At 36.2% G+C, this 23,745-nt stretch overlaps 1 protein-coding gene across 1 annotated transcript in view; it reads left to right on the forward strand.

The window, feature by feature from the left end:
- Positions 1–3,300: 3,300 nt before the first annotated feature.
- LOC148939083 (zygotic DNA replication licensing factor mcm3-like) overlaps positions 3,301–23,745 on the forward strand; it is a 61,224-nt gene continuing 40,779 nt past the window's right edge. Inside the window, exons 1-3 of the mRNA XM_089107298.1 lie at positions 3,301–3,416; positions 10,823–11,021; positions 13,054–13,202. Coding sequence (XP_088963424.1) covers positions 3,301–3,416; positions 10,823–11,021; positions 13,054–13,202 — 464 coding nt within the window. The remainder of the gene's footprint in view (positions 3,417–10,822; positions 11,022–13,053; positions 13,203–23,745) is intronic.

Genomic DNA, 23,745 nt, shown 5'->3' on the forward strand with positions numbered 1-23,745 from the left:
TATTAATAATTTTGAATGCAAGAATAAAAATAGACTCATTTTGTTGTTTTTTTTTCAAAAGTGTTACTATAACCTTGTCAATCTGTTTCGTAGGCTGTAATTTTGATGACTTTTGAAGCTAGAATTGAAATTCGATGACACTTTCCTTAAAGAGTGTGGTAGGTCAGACACCAGGGTGGCTAAAACAGTATTCTTGAACAAAATATATTTAAAAACAAATTATAAAATATAGCAGAATATACTGAATAAAATACAAGAATAAAGTATGACTGTTGTTGATTCTTTCCTAAAGAAAGAAATAATTGAATAACAATAGAAAAGGATCGTTTTCCCCAGCACAATGGCAGATATAGAGAATTTCTAATAGACTGCCTTGTCCAGAATGGGAGGCAAGAAACACGACGAAATTACTTTGGTTCATATTTTGAAATTTTGATGTGTAACACGATAATATAGTTTCTTATTTGCTTTTCTTCTTTTTCCCTTACTCTGTCCAGAGATGCAGTAGTATTCATGACTGAGAAGGTTCACTGTCATCTATTTTTTAAGACTGGTTATTTTTTTATATTTTTTTTTTTCCTATAATAATCGAAAAGAGAATTGACGCTTTATAGATTAAAATGGTAAAAAAAAAAAAAACACATTGTGCAAACGTCGCTCTTTACTTCTGCTGCGCAGATATGATCTAGTTACAGCACTTGAAAGGATAAGAAAAATGATGGCTTAAAAAAAGGGCTATAAGCCTCTTGAATTAGGAGGAGCTTCATCTAGCATAAAAATCAAGTTTTCAATATTCTCCCATGCCTTAAACGCTTTAAAGTAAAACCTAAGTATCCCGCTGCTACGAGTAGACTTTCTGTCAATAGAATTTAAAAATCAAATATTTGATTTCTTTGAATGGGTTTATTTTAGTTTTGTCTCCTCAAGATTTGTGAAAATTTGTGATTTTGTTTACTTTAAGGTTTTTTGTATATAGGTTTTGTACCCAGGATAAAAAAAAAAATGGTGGATTCAATCTGGCCGGGATTCAATTGAAATGGTAGGAATTAAAATATTCGAAAAGTGTATTGAATGGCGAATTCAATTATTAGCCAGTTAATCAATCAACTCATCTGAAAATTAAAAACATTCTGCTGTCATTGTCATTGTGATTGTGAACACAATTACATTGTGATTGCTCATTGCTCAATCGCAATGACATTGCTGTCATTGTAAAAAAAAGACCGCCATTTGAGAAAAATGCGGTAAAATTTTAGATGATGTGTTTTTGGCAATTTTTGGAAGTTGTTCATATACTCGTTCCATATTCATTGGCAACTTCATTATCTGTCACTTACGACAAATGATACTCCAAATGATTGACGTGATTTGGATATCCAATTTACAAATTTTAGGTTTTATTTTCATAGTACGTTATACTCATTACATTTTTCCTGATCGTTTCCAGTTTTTCATGTCCTTAATTTTTTTCCCTTTCATAAACCTGATTATAGATAACAATATAATTCATATAAAAAAATAAGCGTCCATATCGATGCATGTCGAGGATGTTAAAAATTGCAAACAGTTTTCCCGCCAAAAAGGAGACGTTTTCGCAATTATTGCAGTCACGAGCGCCATCTATTCACGGTCATGACTATGTCAAAAAGGCACGTCTCTGTTTAATACTAGGCGGCACGGAAAAGCTTCTGCCCAATGGAACCAGTCTTCGAGGGTAAAATTTTCTTCTTGTCATTTGCACTATCCTTATTTTTTCTTCTGATATTCTTTTTATTGTTATTGTTGATTATTTTAATGAATATGTTTATCTCAAATCAAGTCTTAGACCTTTTAGCACACTAATCAAATTGTTCGATAAGATCCTGCCCTAGATTTTTCTTAAGGAAATTTTTCTCCCTCTTTCTCCCCCCCCCCTCCAGAAAAAATAAAAAATGCATGATATTTTTCATATGCATATCGATAATTCTTTGCAAGAACAAGAATGCCAAGTCGGATGCTTTACGCTTAAAGATATTTCGTCAAATGTGTATGTCGGTTTGTATTTTAGTATTGCAATCGTTTGGTAGAAAAATGCCCGAAGCGTCTTTTGATGTTTGCTTTAATGTCTGTGTGAAGAATGTTTTTAAGTACTTTGTTAGTGAGGTTTTAAACTAACTTTAATTTTAATTAAAAAAAAAAATTTAATTAAAAAAAAAAAAAAAAAATAATTTTTAATTTTAATGTATTTAGCGCTCATTGAGCAATTTAGTTTTTGTATTATAAGCAAACCAATGCCTTCTTTTTTTAGAATATCCTAACATACGAAGTCGATAACGCAAGTCAGGTGCTCTGACACTAAAATGTTAAAAGATGGTTTTAGTATATTCAGCTTCTTACTGCTTTTATGTTAACCACAGTCGTATTTTGCAGTATTTGGTCGCAGTTTTTGAAAAACAAAGAAATCCACAAACGAAAATAACAAACGGCTCTACTGGCCTTAAACCCGTTTGTGTTTTGTTTAAACACGTTTGGCCTTAAACCCGTTTGTCTTTTGTTTAAATCCGTTTGGCCTTAAATCCGTTTGTCTTTTGTTTAAACCCGTTTGGCCTTATACCCGTTTGTCTTTTGTTTAAATCCGTTTGGCCTTAAACCCATTTGTCTTTTGTTTAAACCCGTTTGGCCTTAAACCCGTTTCAGGTTTATTTCTGTGTTTTGTAATGGCTGGCCAGTTTGGCTTTAGATCATTTAACAGTTTATTGTAATACTCATCCTTTTTTCATTGGGGGGGGGGGGGTGGGATTGAATCTTTGGATTTTTCCTATTACAAGTATTTATTTTTTTAGAGAGGGGTTAATAGACCAACTTTAGGGAAGATTCCCTCCTTCCCCTAGGTGCAGGTATAATGGTAGACATAGGTGAACGCAGGTTCAAGCTTTGTGTGGGGGGGGGGGGTACAGTTCTCCGTTTGGGAAAGGGGACTAAAACATCGGTCTTCTTGTGTGTCCCTTGGACCATTTAGGGAGGTACCCCCCCCCCCCACACACACACACACACACATACACATGCAGCATTGATGGTAGCCGTTTCTGTTCCATGTTTGTTTTTCGAAACATCTCACAATCACCATTATTTCCTATTTATGAATTGTTGTCGGTAATTGATGATTTAGAAAAAGTCCTTGGAATTTGGCGGTATATTTTATGTTTAACCCCTATTATTGTTAAATGCTGGTGTTAAAAATGTGTCATATATATATATTTTTTTTTTCGTAGAGATATCAATATTCTTCTGATTGGAGATCCCAGTGTTGCTAAGTCGCAGATGTTAAGATATGTGCTAAATACAGCACCAAGAGCAATAACAACAACCGGAAGAGGATCGTCAGGTGTCGGTCTTACAGCTGCAGTTACCACGGATAACGAAACAGGAGAAAGAAGGTATTTTTTTTAAAATCCTTTCTGATATGATTTATTTTAATTTTTCATTTTAGTCTCGTTTTTCCTCTTGCCTTTCGCATGGTTACTTCGGCTCGCTTTTTATTAAAACTTGTTACCATGCTAAGCACATCTGTTGCCAATTATGTCTAACGGGAAAGTTTTGAAATGACTTCTCAACATATCTATTGGGCTGTATTCAAAGCCTTCCGGAACTCCGTTTGACAACATTGTGGCAGATAAGAGTGACATTCAGAAGTATGACATGACACTGAGCGATGGGTTCTTATTCTTTACCGAAGCAAATTTTCCGCCAAATGTTTTTAAGCTGTTACTCGGTATAAAATTTCTCAATTTTGTCTAATTTTCTTTTCTAAGGCTTTATGATTGTCTGATAATACTAGTATAAAGCCTAATTTTAAACACATTTTTTTTAAAATTGAAGAAAGATTAGAGTGGAAAAGAAGCAAAAGAGTAAACATTAGACGTGCTAACAAAAAAGTAAATAAAGAATACTGTATTTTACAACTTCATAAACAGACAGCAAGCTTAATATCAAACGATAATATATGTCGTATGAAGCTAAGAGAGGAAAGGAAATAATAAGCGATAAATAAAACCAAAAAAGGTGAGAAAACGAGGATTATGTCAGCCAGTGGTAAAATATGAAGACGAAAAACCTGCAAATATTTCGACAAGGACCTCTGCCAAGTCGTCCTCAGTAATAAAAAAAAAAAAAAAAAAAAAAAAAAAAAAAAAAGAATCTAACTTTTAGAGTTCACTAGACAAGATCCGAACAAACACTGAATGAAAGACCAAAGCCGAAACCGATGAAAAAAAAAGGATTTTACCGAAGAGATTGTGCAAGAATCTTTTGCCTAGCAATACTTTTTGCTCTTCTGCCATTTCGGTTTTCATTAGATATGTTAATAGGTTCACTTAATCTCTTTAGTCGACAGAGTTTTAAAAATCTGTTCACTTAATCATGTAAATTCTCAATTAAATTATATCAAAGATATTTTATTCTGCAATGGCTACCCAATAAACCTTATTGAAAATACCATAGATAGACGATTACAAAATATATAAAAGGAAAATAGGGAGCCCGTCTGCCTCGATTCAATTGCTCCTGCACTTGAGAAAAAAAACTTTCACCACTTTTCCATACACCTCAAAACTTAGTGATAGACTTGGAAAATTTTTAAATAAGCACAATTTCTCTGTTTCTTTCAAAAATGAACAAAAATTTGAACATTTTTGTAACTCAAGAAAAGATAAAACTGACCCTACGATCGATAATGGTGCCTACTAAGTCCCGTGTTCATGTGGGAAATTTTACGTTCATCAGAGTCTCCAACAACTTGGTAAATATCTGCATGACCAGAACATTTCACTAGATAAGTCCCTGAGATTGAAAAATAAAAATGACAACTTTGATTCCGCATTGGCCCTGCATATTTTCGAAAATCCTACACATCTTGTGCTTTTTAAGGAGGCAACTTTAATATCTACTGTAAATGGCCTACCGCAATCTTTCAAAGAGGCAATTGAGATAAAAAAAAAATATATAAACAGGAATTTGGCTTTAAATAGGGACACCGGAGACATTTTATTAAGCCCAATTTATAACAATTTAATTTCATGTATAGCCAGTGTGGTCTTAGAAAGTATTTAAGATAATATATGTAAAAAAAAGTATCAATGCATGTCAGGAGACAGGAGAGGGGAGGGTCCAATCAATGCAACAGGAGAGGGGAGGGGCCAATCATACAGAAAAGCAAAGAAAAATAAGTTCAAAAATCAATGAAAGACAATAAAGTTAAAAGTTAAATGATATTAAAAATCAAGAGCTGGCGGGGTATAGTCAAATTAAAAAGAGAACAATGGAAAAATACTTGACAACTTTTATCTGACACCAGCAGTCAGATCAGAATTTTCTTAATAGTCCACTTAGAAGTGGCTACACGCCACTGAAAAGAGGCTGCACAAAAATGGCTACTGAAAATTTATTAATGAAACTGCATTATCGATCACAGTAAAATATTATATTTAAAACAAAAAAAAAATAAAAAAAAATAACCCATAATTCAACTAAATATCTGTAAAATTTGTTTGTTTCTACCTCTTTTGCTGTGATTATTTTATTCTTCTGTTCTGTAAATACACTTTCAAACTGCGCTAAATAAAATGTGAAAATGTGTTTCTGCGAAAACCTTACGTATTAGATTTTCTATCTCAAGAGAAATAAAGCTTCTTCTTTATATCTTTGTGCTTTGACTGGCGCTTACTTCAGACAATCCACTTATCAACTGTTCGGCTAGCAATATTAGCTGCTTCTGATTTAATTATTGATTTCTGTGGGTTTGGTGAAGCGCATTTTCTAAAATCGTGCAAGTGTTTGTTATTAGTGTACAACGAACGGAAAAAAGTGAATAGAAAACAAGTAACAAATTGAATGGTCATAAACACGCTCGCCAATGTCATTAACAATTAGTATAAAGGAAAGAATGCAATTTCTATTGAATCTTTTCGTTTGGAAAGGAATGGGGGTCACTGTCGTAATCTGTTTAGAATTGTCTCTGGTCGGTCTTTGTCCAATGGGGCCGTGTGGATAGGGGAATATGGAACAGGGTTTTGATTGTAGTTGTTCCAAAGTGTAGTTTTTCCTTTGTAGTGTAGGTAATCCTTCTAACGTCTAGAAATCTAAAAATTTATCAGTTTGAAAACTGATAAATTCTGATATCAGTTTGAAAACTGAGCCATAAATAGAGGCTGCCAAGCCTCTATTGATGGTAACTCTGATTTTAGGCAGCAGCTTACAAACGTATTTTAAGTGCCTGTAACATTATCCACTGTTTATAGCAATGTTGAACTTTGCCTAAGTGCCCATATTCCTGTGACTGTTTTTAAAGTGTGCTGCGCATGTTTGCCACCACGGTTAGTTCTTAAAGTGCTTCAACTGCCCAAATTTGCGTGCTACACAGTGATTTTTGGTGCTATAGTCAAAACTTTCGAGTTGTAGTGGGCTCTTCCATTTTTAAAATCTTTAACCCAACTAGAAATAAAGTCCTATAATGAATCAAACTTAAAACGGACAGAAATTAAAATGAATGATCTATCAAACAGTTCGTAGTAACGAACTGTAAATAAGGAGCGACCGGCTCAATAGTAACCAAAACTCTAAAAGATGGAATTTTGATACCAATAGATGTATCAAAAGAATCAGATTTTTATGCTGATTCCAAATATTTAAGTTTCATTAAGTTTAGTCTTACCCAAAAAGCCTTGAGGTTTCAAGGCTGGAAAAATTTGCCTTATTTTCGAAAAAAAGGGGAAAACACTCCCTAAAGATCATAGGATCTTAAGGAAAATCATACCATCAAATTCAGCGTATTAGAGAACCCTACTGTAGAGGTTTCAAGCTCGTGCACATCTGCAAAATGTGGAAATTTGTATTTCTTGCCATGAGAAAGACTCATTCGAACTGAAATTAAAAGTTCTAGTGCCCTTTTCAAGTGACCGAAAAAATTGAAGGGGAACTAGGCCCCTTCCCACGGCCCTTTTTATCTCAAAATCGTTGGATTAAAATTTTGAGATAGCCATTTTTTTTTCAGCATAGTTGAAAGCCCGAATGAATATTCCTTTGGAGATTTTACGACCCCCACAGCCCCTGGGGAAAGGTATTTAAGTTACAAAATTTGCCCATTATTTACGTATAGTATTTGCTTTTGGGACGCATGCATACATTTTTGGGTCAGGGGAGCGAAGTTTCTACGGGTAGGATTTTCCACGGGGACAATTTTTCGTGGTGAGGGAATTTTTCAGGGGAAATTTTACACTGGGGAAATTACCAGAATTCCTATACGAGATTCTTCTCATGTCTTGCTTTCTCTTTATCGATTCAATTTTACGCGTGGAGATGTTAAGGGTAAGTGCCCTGGATAATTTTCACCAGGATTGAATTGTGTAGAGCAGTGGTTCTCAAACTTATTTAGACACTGTACCCCTTTATTACCCACAAAACATTTTAGGTACCCCTTCCCAGTTCCCGCTACTAAGTAAACTATTGTTAAAATAAATTAAATTTAGCAGTCCTAAAGGTATAGGGTTGTTTTATTATTTTTTTTTTTGCTGGCTGTACCCCCTACGAATGTTTTCGTACCCCCAAGGGGTACGTTAACCACAGTTTGAGTATCACTGATCTAGAGAACAGATTCGTGAGGAGGAGGGATTTTTCGTGGAGGTGTAGTCAGATTCCCTGGCATTTTTTAAAAAAAACGATCAGAAATTAAATAAAAAACAAGTTTTTTCAATTGAAAATAAGAAACAAAATTAAAGATTAAAACGGACAGAAAATATTACGTATATGAGGGGGGCTGCTCCTCCTCAACACCTCGCTCTTTACGCTAAAGTTTAGATTCTGTCCTAATTATTTAAGAATGACTCCTGAGACACTATGTTCTTTTAATTAGAACAATAAGAAGCTTCTTTTAGAAGTACTAAAAACTTTAGCGTAAAGAGCGAGGTGTTGAGGATGAGCAACCCCCCTTATATACGTAATAATTTCTGTTCGTTTTAAGTTTTAATGTTGCTCCTTACTTTCATTGAATTTTTTTTTTTTTTTTTTTTTTTTTTTTTTTTTTTTTTTTTTTTTTTTTAATTGAAACTTAAAACGAACAGAAATTACTAGTAAAAACTGGAGCAGGACTACTAAAGAGTAGGGCTTCAGTGTTTCTAAAGGAGCTGAATGATAAATTAAATGATATTTCTGTTTCTTTTTTTTCTGTCCTATAAGAAAAATTAACCTTTATTTCTTGAATTTTAGCAGAGTACAAGTCAAAACACATTTATTTAATGTAAGGTTACTAGTACATATCCTATGCTTAGGATACATAATTCCTTTTTGAATTCTGTTTTCTTTACTATTTTCAAGAAAGTAGTCTTCTTGAACCTCGTGAATGAAACATTATAACATTTTCGTAAATTGATATTTAAGTGATTTCCCAAAGCTTCTTTCACCTAAGCTAGCTTAACCTTTCAACGCCCAAGAACAGTTACCGGTAAAATTTTGCGATGGTTTCTTTAGTGCAATGAAATAGGGTTTTCACTTGAAGATTTATGGTATTAAATATTTTTTCGCACCAACGGTATAACCGTGGTGCTATGTTCCCATTTGTAAACATTCGGCGTTAAAGTTGTCCTTGGAACTGAAGGACATATATAGATGTATATTTTTCGTCATGTTTAATAAGAGTTAGTCTAAAAGATAAGTTAAAGTTAGGCATGAAATTGTACTTAACACATTTGCAATTGAAGTCTGACACTCCCTGCACTCGAGTCGTGCATTTTTCCCTGCATACTTGGCATCAATCCTACGTCTCTGATGTCGCCAATACATGAGTGGCTGATTTCGTATGGTAGACCTGCAGTGATACTGAGCACTCACCATGACATGTACCGTAGGTTTTGTTCTGATGAACGAAACCGTGTTTTCCCTGGTCCTACAGAGTTGTAGTTTGTTGCTACACAAGCTGCTGTGGCATCTTTCAATTTTACAGCCAGAACCACTCCAGACCCGTAGTCATAGTAACAACGTTCCTTCTTCTCAGTAACTTTTTTCTTTGAGAAAATATCTTTTAAAGTGATTTTCACATACAGTGAGTGTGGCAAGAAATCTTTGCTAGTGAAGCTGTGTGTTAAGATCGTGACAAGAAATTATCAAAGAAGACTTCGTGATGGGCTGCTTTTCAACAACAGATAATAGACTTGTGACCACCTATAAACCTAGGGCATTGCTTGCTGTTAGTCACTTATCCCACAGTGCAGCTTGATTTTGTCCATTAGAAAAAGCTAGCACCTACGCTTTGTGTTCAAATCAGTTCGGCTTTGCTTAGATAAACAGTTTACAGATTTGACAACCAAAGAAAGGTATCATTTGTTCGTCCACAGAAAGTTTTTGACAGAACTTCCATATTGCTGAAGTTTAGTGTTCATGGCATCTACAAATGGCCTCACTTTAGCCATTTTGTGACTGTCCTAGAGCTCATTATTATTTGCAAAGTATGGTTACTAGGTCGTCTGACAAGGACCAGTACATTCTTTCACTGGGCCGTATCTTGTCCCATATGATCATACCCCAATGATTTCGTCCAAAAACTGACAGAAAACTTCGAATTCGGGTTTGCTTATCATATGACTGACCTTGTCTCCCAGTCTTGGTAGTGATTCTTATGGAAGGTCTCCAGACTATTTTATCTTTTTTCATTTTGGTGCATTCCTTGGCTTGGCAAAGGTACCCTAGCAAATTAACGGTACACTAGCAAAAAAGGTCTTAGAACTGGTTTATGCGTTGGTTTCGGCCCCGCCCTAGACTTACTGTTGCCCTTGCTCCCACATTCTCTATTTTTTATTACAGAGATGACGTGGCAAAAAATTTCCTACTATACCTTGAATAAGGAACTAAAAAAAAGAAAAAACTTAACAAGCATAATTCATGAGTTTAAAATTAAAATGGTCTAAAAATCAAAAAGAGGTCAAACATTTTGAAAAAAGGAAAAAAAAACAAAAATAATAAACATGGGCTATTTTATGGTTGGTTTTTCTTTTATTTTAATCAAAGAAAATCAATTCAATCAAGACTAGAGTCTTGAGTATCGAGGGAATTGCGAGGGTATTGCGAGGGAAACAGCCAGATGTAGGAATTAGCAAGCATGTCCGAAACAATGAGATAAGTTTTACTAACAACTTAATGATAAAAAAATCATTAAGCTTAATGAAATCAAAAATCACCATATCTTAATGATATAGTGACTATTATGTCTGATAGTCATTTTGTGTAAAATTCAGTTACTAAGATTTTTGATTTACTTCTAATATTGCAGCTCTAACGATTATATTTAATAGATGTGTCAGTGGGACATAAACTAGTTCTTTCAAGTTTTTGGATCTTTTTCCAAAAAATAAAAAATACATTGAAGGCACGCGGTTCTTCAACTAAAACAACGCTAGTGCATTGCCCTTTATTCATAATTTTGTTACGGTGGCTAAAGATTGGGGTTTGGGAATGGAACCTGAAAAATTATCAAAAAGAAGGGATAAAATTAGGACAAAACAAGGCTGCGGTTTAGGTCTTAAGACATTTATTTAGGGATGGGGATAATACTTATATGAACCTCTGATTATTTTGGTCTTATTATATCACTGCTCAGGTTTAGTTTTGAAAAAGAGTATTTGACTTTAGCATTATATTGAAAGTGAATCTAGTCTCCTTGTTTAATGGCTATTGTATTCTATTTACCTCCGTTTTAGGAACTGAGCTAGCTGTTTTTCTTGGTGTTATAACAAGCAGAATAATACCTTTCATCTTACCATCTTTTTTGTTATATTTTCTATCTTTAATTTTCTTTTAGACTTGAAGCCGGCGCTATGGTACTTGCCGATAGAGGTGTTGTATGCATTGATGAATTCGACAAAATGTCTGATATGGATAGAACTGCTATTCATGAAGTTATGGAACAAGGAAGAGTCACTATAACTAAAGCTGGTATCCAAGCTCATCTGAATGCTAGGTGCTCTGTACTTGCTGCCGCCAACCCTGTTTATGGAAGAGTATGATTAAACTTGCTTGTCTACTTTTGTTTGCAGTCAGCAGGGTTGCCATCTCTAGTGATTTGTCTCTATTTCTAGTGATTTTTATATTGGCTAAAGTAAAAAAAACCTAAATCAGCACATAAATCACTAGTTTATTGAAGAAAATCACTAAATCAACCACTAAATCAACCGGGAAACTGGTTGTCAGGCTTGTAGAAGATAACATCGTTAACAACGTGAATAATTTCTTAGAGCACACTGCTTTTCCATTTATGAAAAATTAAGAGAGGAAAACGGGTTTTATTTAAATGAAGCTGTGGTACAATAAACCGATAGTGGAACAAAACATTTTTTGGAAGAAACATTTTTTGTTCCACTGCTTTATTTAAATTACACCCGTTTTTCTCTTTTAATTTTTCGTTAACAGCATTGGCCTGCCATAACAAAAAATAAATTAAAGAAATGCTGATCGAGAACGGAGATTTTTAAGGTCAACGAAAAAAAAAACTGGACGAAGGAAACAAATATTTCGGGAGTACAACCACCTCCCTTCTTCAGCGCTTTAAGAAAAAGTTAGAAGAAAAACACGTTCCCATTTTCTGAAGGAAAACTGATAAAAAAAAAAAACGCGGAAAGCAAAAAGAAAAAAAATTAAACCAAAACTTACCAAGGAAATTGAGATTTTTTGACAATTCAGTCACTTATTTAGTATTGAACGAGTGACAATACTTTTTGCTAATCATAAATATTTGTGAATGACTCGCTACTGAAATTAGGTATTTGACCAAAAAAGAAAAAAACTAAATCGGCCAATTTTGGATTTTATGGTTTTTTTTCTCCTTGTTGATTGATTTTGGGGTTTCTAATTCCTTGAATTTAGCTTTTATTTAATTTTTAGATTTTCTGTTTACTTTCTGTGTTGTTTCTCTTATCAGTTTTTGTTCTCATGTCAGTTGTTTCGTTCAATTTTTTGTTTGGGAAATCTGAACGTATTTCCTTCTTTACTGCGCAGAAAAAGGGAGGTGGTGCCCCTCCCGAAATATTCGTTTTCTTTGTCCTGTATTTTTGTTGGCTTTAAAAATCACCATTCTCGATCTTCATTTCTTTTAATTTTTAGTCGGCTTTGTGTCTAGGGTTTGGATCCAGGATGGGTAAGCTTGGCTGATTATAGGACTTTAAATAACCGTGGGGCTTATTTGTCCAAAAATATACATATATTGATAATAATTCACGGAACCTTTAGCCTGTAGGGCACTAAACACAAGATTAACGAAACAATTCAATTGAAATAAGGTCGGAAGAAGGGAAAAACAATTTATATATATATATATATAAATGTGTTACCGTGAATATCTGAAATTTGTGAATGTTAGCCTGGGTTAACTTAAGTTTTTAACCCATTATTGATATGTATGACCAAATTTGACCTAAACTAACATAATCTAACCTGATCTAACTTTTACGATGATAGCTTGCATAAGACTAAAAAAGCTGACTCGCAAAGCTGATTGAATCCAAGCAGAGAAAAGGATTATTTTGCTGCACCAAAAAAAAAAAAAAAAAAAAAAAAAAAAAAAAAAAAACATCAGATATTTTCTACAGACGAAGTGATCCGTGATGACTGCTACATGTGACAAATATAACAATACAATTGAGCCTATTGCCAATAAGGTCAATCGGTGTAAAACCTCTCACTATCCAATGTAAATGTTAAGGACACTGTCCCCGTCAACCAAAACCTGAGTATTGGTTGTTTGCATTCATTGTTTATATAATTGTTTGCATTGTTTGTTTGCATTTATTGTCTATGTTTATATTGTTTATTGTTTATGTATATTGTTTATTGTTCATATAATTCCCCTGTTTTGATGCTTCTTTGTATTTGTTGTTTTTTAAGCCTTAGCCGTCCTCTTCTTGCAAGTCTCTGCGTATGTGACCGAGTCCAGAGACCGCTTTACTGTTTTTTTTTTTTTTTTTTTTTTTTTTTTTTTTTTTTTTTTTGTATTTAGTGTATAGAAGATCTCAATAATTTTGGCGTGTTACATTCTAGTATGATCCATACAAGACACCTATGGAGAACATTGGTCTACAAGATTCCTTATTATCTCGTTTTGATTTACTATTCATTCTTCTGGATACGGTTGATCAAAGTACAGATAGAATGATTGCAGATCATGTGGTCAGAATGCATCGATTCAGGTAAAAATATAAAACATTTGTCTAATGCTTCTATAAATACTTGTCGCTTGTCTTCTAACCGAGGCTGTTGAAAGAAAGATCGATCGGAAAAAAAGAAAGATAGTTCTCCTTTAGTGATTTCCTTCTGTAGCAGTTGTTTTATTTTGATTTCTTCAGTTCCTTGGTATTCTCAAAATATTCCAAGGCCAATTTTTATTTTGATTCTCGATTTACTTTCTTGAAATTTTATCGAAATGCCAAATTTCCCCGAAATGAGCAAAGGAGCCAAAAACTTAATGGGAGAGTACAACAATTCTCGGCTGTTAAAAAGGGACACTAGAGTTGTGTCAATTTTCTTTCAAATAAAACTTCTCCGTTTTTACTTTCTTGACTGTTAGGGTTGAAAGATCTTAAGCAGAACTGGCCAGCCATTACTAACAAAAAAAAAGATAAAAATCATTTAAGAAAAAAAAACAATATAATACGGCTTATAAAGAGAAAAGATAAAACGACGCGGATATTTCGCCTGGATAAAACAAGGCTTCTTCATCGCAGAAAAAAAACAAAGATAAAAAACTAAACACAAATAAAAACCACCACCAATATTAATAAACTACAACTGCCGCAAGAGATCCACATAGGTGACTGCCACTAATAGAGTTACTTCGATGAGAACACCGAAGCAACTAGATAAAATAATATAAAATGGAAATGAAGTTAATTATTCTATTGTGAAGTAATCCTGTTGTTTGCTACCACTGACGCAATTCTCTTTGGTCTTGTATTTAATCTCGTCCCCTGATGATTTTGTATAATCTTAATACCCTCGTTAACAACTGGTTCATTTTTCAGAAGAATGTTATAAATTGGGTCAATATTTAAATTTCCTGTATCCCAGTTTATTGAAATATTAGCAAACATATGATTTTTTTTTATTTCAATAGCCTCCCTCGCCCGTTGAGTGAAACCTCTATTATTAGAAATGGCCGTGTCATCATCGAATTTTACATGATGGTAGAACATGGGTTCTGCCAAAGCCGAAACAAAGGTTTCAAGAAACAAAGGTTTCATGTTCAATGTAACCGAAACAAAGGTTTCATGTAACCGAAACAAAGGAAACCCAAACAAAGGTTTCATGTTCAATTGTAGAGCTTTTTCTTTTGAGTTGTGATGGTCAATAAATCTTTAAAAAAATGTATGGTGAATTCTGCCAATGTAAAACTTCCCACAAGAACAAGGAATACTATAAAACCCACTTACCCAATTGCTCCATGTCAAATCCTTTCCAGAATTAAGGAAATTGCCTAAAGAACCTATTGACTAGAAACATGTATCAATGTAATATTTCTGTAAAATTCGTTTAAGTTTTTCTCTAAACCCAGCATATATGGCAAAGAAATAGAACTTTTAGACAAATTCAGTTCTGAAGACTGTGAAACTGTAATTATTTCAATGTTATGTTTAATACGTCTTTTTTCTATTATTTCGTTTATGCCAAAGTCAGAGTTGTTTTTGGTGTGAGACAAGGGTGTGTACTCTCTCCCGTACTATTCAGTTTTGTCGTCGATTGGGTGAATCTTTCTCTAATAGTAGCACACCCGACTCGTTTGGCATAAGTAATAAGCTTCTTAGGACCGTATCTTCCTATGTTTGTGAACCCATTGTGCAAATAGCAAACCTGCTATGACCAAAGGACCTCTGCCTGGAGCAGTCACTTCTCAACGCTTCTGAATGCTGAGGCAGTTGCTCATCCCGACCCTGATCTGATTCAAGCAGCAATGACCACACCCGAGGCTACTTCCGACCTCGTATTGCAACCGTTTACCATCTTAGAGATCCAAAAGGCTGTAAAACGTTAAATAATAATCGAGCCCCCGGCGTCTGTGGTATTTCTGCAGAACTCCTCAAGCACGGTGGTGCAGCGATGATTCTGTGGCTCCAGCTAATCTTCTCAGCTGTATGGACGACAGAAAGCATACCGAATGACTGGCGTGCTGGCATCATATTGCCGCTCTGGAAACGTAAGGGCAGCCGTCAAATCTGCTCCAACTATCGTGGGATCACACTTCTCTCCGTTCCTGGTAAACTCTTCGCCATGTCACTCCTGGACAGGTGTTCCACCTTTTTGCGTAGAAAGAGAAGAGTCCAGCAAGCCGGATTCATGCCCGGCAGGTCGATGACGGAGCAAATGTTTACTATGCGCCAGTTTATCGAGAAGACGCGAGAGTTCCACCAAAAAGCGTACATCGCATTCGTGGACTTTAAGGCTGCCTTCGATTCTGTTGATCGCCGTTCACTTTGGCAAATACTAAGAACTAAGCGTCCACCCAAGAAATATTGCTCATTCTTTGAAAAGCTGTATGAGGATACGGAAATCTGCTTGCAAGTCAAGGGAAGACACAGTCCCACATTCGCGGTGAAGACTGACGTCTGGAAAGATTGCACCACCGCTCTTGAGCTTTTCATCTGCGTGATAGACCATTATATGACGAGCACGACGAATCGCCCTCAGCTTAGTCTTCAGTTCGGAGACCAGTTATTCTCTGATGCTGACTTCGCTGACGACATAGCGCTAGTTCCAAGCACCGTCGAACAGGTCACCAAAGCTCTCCAGGTGCTCTCAGAAGAAGCCTCGAAAGTTGGACTGAAGATCAACTGGCAGAAAACCAAAGTTACGCTCCTTGAGCCCCCCACGTCCCGTTCTACTCTAAAGGAAGTCAACATCGGAAGCAACCGAGTAGATGTGGTTGAAGACTTCACTTATCTGGGATCTATTCTGTCGAATGATGGCTTGATCACAAAAGAGCTTACATCTCGAATTGCCAAAGCTTCAGAACTTGTTGGGAGGCTTAACAGCATCTGGCGAAAGTCAAACATAAGCCGCTTTACCAAAATGCGCAGCTACAATGCGTCAGTCAGTACCGTCCTGCTGTATGGAGCGGAGACGTGGCCAGCTGCAAAATCTATCCTCAGCGCCGTCGATGTCGCTCAGACGAAACATCTCCGAAGAATCGAAAGACTTCACTGGACTGACTTCGTTGGCAACCAGACTCTCCAGTCACGTATGGCTCAAACTCCTTTCTCGACGCAGCTCGCCCAGCGTACTGTTCGGTGGTACCGCCACCTCCTTCGCATGCCACGCGACGCCCCAGCACGAGTCGCATTCGACTTCGACCCCACCCTACACGGATGGAAGCGACCCAGAGAACGCCCACCCACTAGGTGGAAAGACAAAGCCGATGAATTCCTCGCCCAAGCTCACATCCCGGTGGAAGAAGCTGCGCTCCTGGCAAGCGATAGGTCAACCTGGAGGCGCCTAGTCTCATCGTTCTCTACGCCGAACCCTCGGCAGGAGCCTTAAGTCAAGTAAGTCAAGTATGACCAAAGAAGCCTTCCCAGAAATATTTAATCAGCAATTGTTATCTCGATTCATAAAAAGGGCGATCCATCTGAGATAAGTAATTGTCGTCCAATCTCACTTCTCCCAGTTATATCTAAAGTACTCGAGAGAATTATCTTCCGAGGTCTTTCTCTCTTTTGATTTGGGATTCATCCTTCAGATTCGTTGATTTCTCCTCATCAATATGGCTTCCGTTCCAAATTTGTTGAACCCCACACAGTTCCAATATAGTTGTAAAATTCCAAATAGTTGACCCCACACAGTTTATACGTTCCAAACTTGACCTTAAAAATACTGTATTGGGTATATTTCTGAATTTTCTAAGGCCTTTTACATGGTTGATCACAGTGTTTTATTAAGTAAACTCAACAGCTACGGGATTCTTGGGGTTTCCTTCTCATGGTTCGGCTCTTATCTCTCTGGTAGAGTACAGATTGTGAGTATGGGCGGGGTGACATCGCATCACCTACCTGTCCGGAAGGGCGCCCTGCAGGGCTCTGTTCTTGGTCCAATACTTTTTCTCCTTTATATTAATGATTTAATCACGGACCTGGGTCCACCAGTCCACCAAGTACTTTTTTCTGACGATAGCAACTTTTTCATCACCGGCCCTAATTTACCATCCGTCGTCACCTCTACTCAAATCCTTCTGAATAGAGTACAGGAGTGGTGTCTCGTTAACTGCATGACCATTAACAGCAAGAAAAGTCAGTTTGTATTATTTCAAACCCCTTTAAAAAAAAAATGAAGCTCAGCAAGCACTTGGCCTCAAATATTCCACGAATTTCCTTCCGCAGGTCGAAGTTGCGAAGTTTATTGGTGCCCACATTGACTCTAACGGTCTTATGTCAATTTTAAATTCTTGGTGAGCATGCCAGCATGCCTCTAGGCAGGCATGCCTTTCCAAAAACTAACAAACAAGTATGTGTCCAATAAGAGAGTCATGCCTACTCCTGCCATTTACCCGTGTCCCAGCCATTTAAACATTTGCCTCTCAAATACTTGGACTATCTGCTTTGGCTTTTCTCTGTCTACAATTGGCCATGTCTTGATGCAACCTATGCAACCTACTGCAAAATACTTGATAACTTTAATTCAAAATCAACGGACTCGGTCGAGGCCGAATCTTGTGCCAGGTAAGTATGATTAATCGTGTGAATTATTTTCTTCCTCCCGATATCCTTGTCACCCTTTATTACTCTTTTATTTACCCATATATCTCATACTGCGGATCTGTTTGGGGTAGTACTTACTCATCTGTTACCAACAAATTAAAATCTGCCCAAAACCGTGCCGTCAAAGCAGTTTTTCGGCTACCCCGACTATATCCCACCCAGGAATTGTACTCCGGTTTTGGTATTATCCCTTTTGAACAAATCATCAAAAAGTTAAATCTATCACTTGCACACTCCGCTTACCATAAAAATCTTCTTCCCCAATTATTATCTTACTTTAATAGTAATAATTCTGAAGGCCTCTGTCTCCGTTCATCCAACCATTCCTTCATTGTCCCCAAGTGTGTCTCTAGTTCCGCCCAGCGGTCACCCATTTATAAATCTATTCTCCAATGGAATATAATACCCTCCTGTGTCGAGCTATCCACAAGTTTTCGTACGCTGTATAACATTGTTACTAAACTTTGATAACATAAATCAATCTCTAAATATTTTAATCAATTTGCTTTAATTACCCGTGTTTTCTCTTCTTTTTTTTACTTCTTCTTCTTCTTCTTTTTCTTCTTCATTTTTAATTTTACGTTGTTATGGTCCTTAACAAATTAGCCTCCAGGATCTTTATTATTATTGGTGTTGTTTTGTTTTATTTTTATTTGAATAAATTGAATTGAATAGAAGACTGTGAAACTGTAATTACTTTAATATTATGTTTAATATGTCTATTTTCCATTATTTCATTCATGCCAAAGTCAAAGTTGTTTTTGGTGTGAGGCAAGGGGGTGTACTCTCTCCCGAACTAGTCAATTTTGTCGCTGATTGGGTAATGAAAAAAGCAATGCTAAACTTCGAAGGAGTCAAGGTTAGCACTGATTTCAGTACCACTGACCTGGATTATGCCGATGATGTAGCTCCTCTTGGTGAATCCGTTGGCGAAGCCCAGAACATGCTTCTGAAAGTCTCCGAAGTTGCTACCCCATTAGGGCTCAAGATTTACAAGACTAAAAGCTATGTCTAAAGACATAGATTTTGACAAGACTAAAGCTATGTCTAATGCCCCGGATATAAACTCTATAACCTATAACCCTTGAACAAAAGATGATTAGAGTTGTCAATTAATTCAAGTACCTCGTATTGTACATCGACATCAACGGCAGATGTAGCGAAGAAATTCAATGTCGCATTGCATCAGCTTCTGCTGGCTTTGCACAGCTGTGATGCCGCTAAGGGAAAGGAAGGAAATCCACCGGAAAACAAAAATCTGTATTTACGATACCCTAGTCCGATTGGTCATACTCTACGGCTGCGAGACATGGCCTTTAAAAGTCGCCGAGGCACACGCTTTCAACACTTTTGAACACAGATGCCTGAGGAGCATACTGGGGCCACTTTTCAGCGACCGAATACCAAATACGATCATCCGCCAACGATGTGACTAGAAGTACGACATCACAACTATCATTCGACGCCGCCGCTTGTCCTAGTTCGGCCATGTTTACCGAAGACCAGCCGAAAGTTTTACAAGTCAAAACCTACGCTGCAAACCAGTACCTGATTGTCAGAAAACGACATGGATGACAAGCCAAAACTTGGCTCAACACCGTCAAATCTGACCTCGAGTCGATTGGCGGGTTCCGGAGACATGGTCGCAGATGGGACCCTTCATGGCTTGAAATTATCGCCCCATTAACCCAAGACCGTAATCTGTGGAATTCAACAGTCTGCCAGATCCTGTCGCCAGGGAGAGCAACATAGCTTGTGTCCTGATCCAAGTACAAGTAAGTAAGTAAGTATTTCATTTATGAATTTAATTGGGTAACTATTACAAAATAAAATTTCCTTTAAATACAATAATTCCCAATCTAGTAGTTCCTGGGAGCAAATTCTAAAGGCCCTATCCACTAGTGAAATTACAATCCCCCTTTTTCACCAATATAGGGTGGCACGAATGAAAGTGAAAAAAGCAAATGGAAATCTCTTTTGATTAATAAAATCAGAGGCAACGCTATAGCGTTGCCTATAGTATAGGCCATACGGCTCCAATGTTTTATTATTTATTTATTATTATTTTTTTCTCAGAGACACTTCATATGGAAGGGGTCGTCGTAAAAACTTCAAAGGGGGCTCAATCGATTGGAAATCGAGAGTTCTAGTGCCCTTTTTAATAGTCGAAAGTGATCGGAGGGCACCTAGCCCCCCCCCCACGCCCATCATTTCCCCAAACACGTCCAATAAAAATTTTGTGTTAGCCCTTTTGTTAAGTGTGGCTGTTTTCCAGACAGAAAATATGTTTTCGAGGAGGACACTCCCCCACAACCCTCAGGGCAAGGGTTTTAAGTTATGCCCTGGGGGAATTTAAGGTTTTCTATAGAAGGCGTTTTAATAGAAACTTTAAAAAAGGTTCATTCTTTTAGAAATTAAAAGGCTAGTGCCCTTTTTAATAGTCGAAAGGGATTGGTGGGCAACTAGCCCCCCCTCCCTACGCCCATCATTCTCCCCAATACCTCCCATCAAAAGTTAGAGATAGCCATTCTGTTCAGCGTGGTTGATTTCCACGTAGAAAATATGTTTTTGATGACGACACTCCCACAACCCTCAGGGCAAGGGTTTTAAGTTATGCCCTGGGGCATATAAGGTTTTTATAAAAGGCATTGTCTCAGAAATTTCAGAAAGGTCTCATTCGATTGGAAATTCAAAGGGCCAGTGTCCTTTTTAACATTCAGAGCTGATTGGAGGGCAACTAACCCCCCTCTCACGCCCACCTTTTCCCCAAGCACATTTAATCAAAATTTTTAGATAGCCATTTTTTTAAGGCATATAACGTTTTGTATAGACAACTTTGTCGTAGAAACTTCAAAAAGGGCTTACTCAATTGGAAATTGAAAGGGCTAGTGGACTTTTTAATAGTCGAAAATGATTGGAGGGTAACTAATCCCCTCTCACGCCTACCATTTCCCCAAACACATCCAATCAAAATTTTGGTATAGCCATTTTGTTCAACGTAGTAGAAAGTTCTGGAAATTATATGTTTGAGCAGGACTCTTCCCCAACAGTGTTCAGGGGCAAGGGTTATAAGTTATGCCCTGGGGGCATATATGCTTCTTATGGAAGGAATGCTCGTATAAACTTCAGATAGGGCTTATTTGATTGGAAATTGAAAGTTTTAGTTTACTTTTTTAAGCGTCAAAAGATATTGGAGGGTAACCAGCTCCCCCCCCCCCCCAAAACTTTTTTTTCCCAAATGCATCCAATAAAAATTTTAAGATAGCTATTTTGTTAAAAATAGTTCAAAAATCATGTAACAAAAATCCTGGTGTCGATACTACCCCCCGTGGCCCGGGGGCAGGCGTTGTAAGTTATGCCCTGGGGGCATATATCGGTCTTATGGAAGGCATGTTTGAATTAACTTCAAAGAGGGCTCACTTGATTGGAAATTGAAAGTTCTAGTTAACTTTTTAAGAGTCAACAGAGATTGGAGGGCAACTAGCCCCTCCCCCCCCCCGCCCCTTTTTTTCCAAATGCATCAATAAAATTTTTTAGATAGCCATTAATTTAAAAATTGCTCAAAATTCAGATAAAAAAAATTCAGGTGTCGTCACAACCCCCCCCCCCCCGGGCCCGGGGTTAGGCGTTGTAAGTTATGCCCTGGCGTATATATTGTTCGTATGAAGGGGATTCTCGTATAAACTTCAGAGAGGGCTCATTTGATTGGATATTGAAAGTTCGAGCTCACTTTTTAATGGTCAGAAGAGATCCGAGGGCAGCTAGCCCCCCCCCCCCCACGCCACCTTTTTCAAAACCCATCTGATAAAAATTTGAAGATAGACATTTTGTTAGAAATAGTTCAAATATCGGATAAGAAAAATTCGGTGACAATAGAACCCCCCAGGGCACAGGGGAAGGCGTTCTAAGTTATGCCCTAAGGGCATGTATGGTTCTTATGAAAGGGATGCTCGTATAAAATTCATAGAGTGCTCATTTGATTTGAAATTGAAAGTTCTAGTTCACTTTTTAAGAGTCAAGAGAGTTAAACTAGCCCCCCCACGCTCTTTTGACCCCAAACCCGTCCGCTTCAAATTTTGAGATAGCCAGTTTTTTGGAATTTGTTCAAAATTAGATAACAAAAACTCCCCCAAGAGCCCGGGGGATAGGCGTTGTAAGTGTTGTCCTGGGGGCGTATATGGTTCTTATGAAAGGGATGCTCGTATAAACTTCAGAGGGGGCGCATTTGATTGGAAATTGAAAGTTCTAGTTCAATTTTTAAGAGTCAAAAGATATCCGAGGGCAACTAGCCCCCCCTCCCCAGACACTCTTTGTTCCCCAAGCCCATCCGATAATTTTTTTATAATAGCCATTTCATTAAAAATAGTTCAAAGGTCACATAAGAAAAATTCCTGTGTCGACAGAACCCGCCAGGGCCTGGAGGTAGGCTTTATGAGTAATGGTCTAGGGGCATATATAGTTCTTATCGAAGTTTATACCTTTTCTTGATATTAATTAAAAAAAAAACTCCGAAAAATAAGTTTTTCAAAGAAAAGTAAAGGCCATTTTAAACTTCAGCTCAGCAGATACAAATACCTTTTAAAGAATAAATGAAACCCAAAACGAACAGAAATTAAATAAATAATCATAGCAAAAACATACAGCAAGTAATAATATAAATAAATAAATAGATCTTAAAGCGAGTAATGCTTAGATTGAATACGAAAATCAAGCTTAAGACGAAAAAAATATTTTCCTATTGAAGTACAAATGAAACTAAAACGAACAGAAATTAAATAAACAATCAATGCAAACAAACATATAAAAGCTATTAATGTAAATTAATAAATAAATCTTAAAACGAGTGAAACTTAAATTGAATGTGCAAATCAAGCTTGAAACGAACAAAAATCACCACAAACAAGAGTTTGGGTATGACCTCCTTCTCTCACTGTAAAAGTCTAAAACGTAATGCGTCATTGGCGCTTTACTGAAAACTATATGCGTCTTGAATAGTCTTGGGAAGTATAAACAACATCAAATTGAATATTTGATATATAATGATATTAATTGTTCAAAGATCTATCAGTTCAACAATTTATTTCACTGTAATTGTATTTTTATTTTCAATGCTGTAAGAACTGGAAAAGAAAATATTTGTAATATAATCTGTTTTCAGTTAAGCGCCAATGACGCAGTAGGCTGGTTTTTATTTACAGTTAGGAAAGGAGGCAGTATCCAAATACTTGTTTGTAGTGAAACTATATTCGTCTTTAACAACTTTAAAAACTGCTAATAAATTAAACTGAATATTTGATGTATAATGATATTAGTTGCTGAAAGCTCATCAGTTCAAAATGTTACTATAATTTTTATTTTCAATATTAAGTACAAAAGAAAATATTTGTCATAAAATTGGTTTTCAGAAAAGCGCCAATGACGCAGTAAGTTTTAGACTTTTACAGTTAGAGAAGGAGGTCATACCCAAACTCTTGTTTGTGGTGATTTTTGTTCGTTTCAAGCTTGATTTCAAGCTGATTCAAGCTTGAGCACTCGTTTTAAGATTTATTTATTAATTTACATTAATATCTATTGTATGTTTGTTTGCATTGATTGTTTATTTAATTTCTGTTCGTTTTAAGTTTCATTTTTACTTCAATAGGAAAATATTTTTTTAGTCTTAAGCTTGATTTTCATATTCAATCTAAGCATTACTCGCTTTAAGACTTATTTATTCATTTATATTATTACTTGTTGTATGTTTTTGCTATGATTGTTTATTTAATTTCTGTTCGTTTTGTATTTCATTTATTCTTTAATAGTAATTTCTGGTCGTTTTTATTTTGAATTTTAAAATGTAATTGTATATTCTGAGCTTAAATTTAAAAAGGCCTTTACTTTTCTTTGAAAAACATATTTTTCGGAGTTTTTTTTTTATTAATATCAAGAAAAGGTAACTTATTATTTTCTTCAGACTCAACTGTAAATTTTATGTTTTTATCAAAACTAT

The sequence above is a fragment of the Artemia sp. Qi Xiang Cuo genome, unplaced genomic scaffold (genome assembly GCF_049724085.1).
Source record: "Artemia sp. Qi Xiang Cuo unplaced genomic scaffold, ASM4972408v1 HiC_scaffold_22, whole genome shotgun sequence".
Lineage (NCBI taxonomy): Eukaryota > Metazoa > Arthropoda > Branchiopoda > Anostraca > Artemiidae > Artemia > Artemia sp. Qi Xiang Cuo.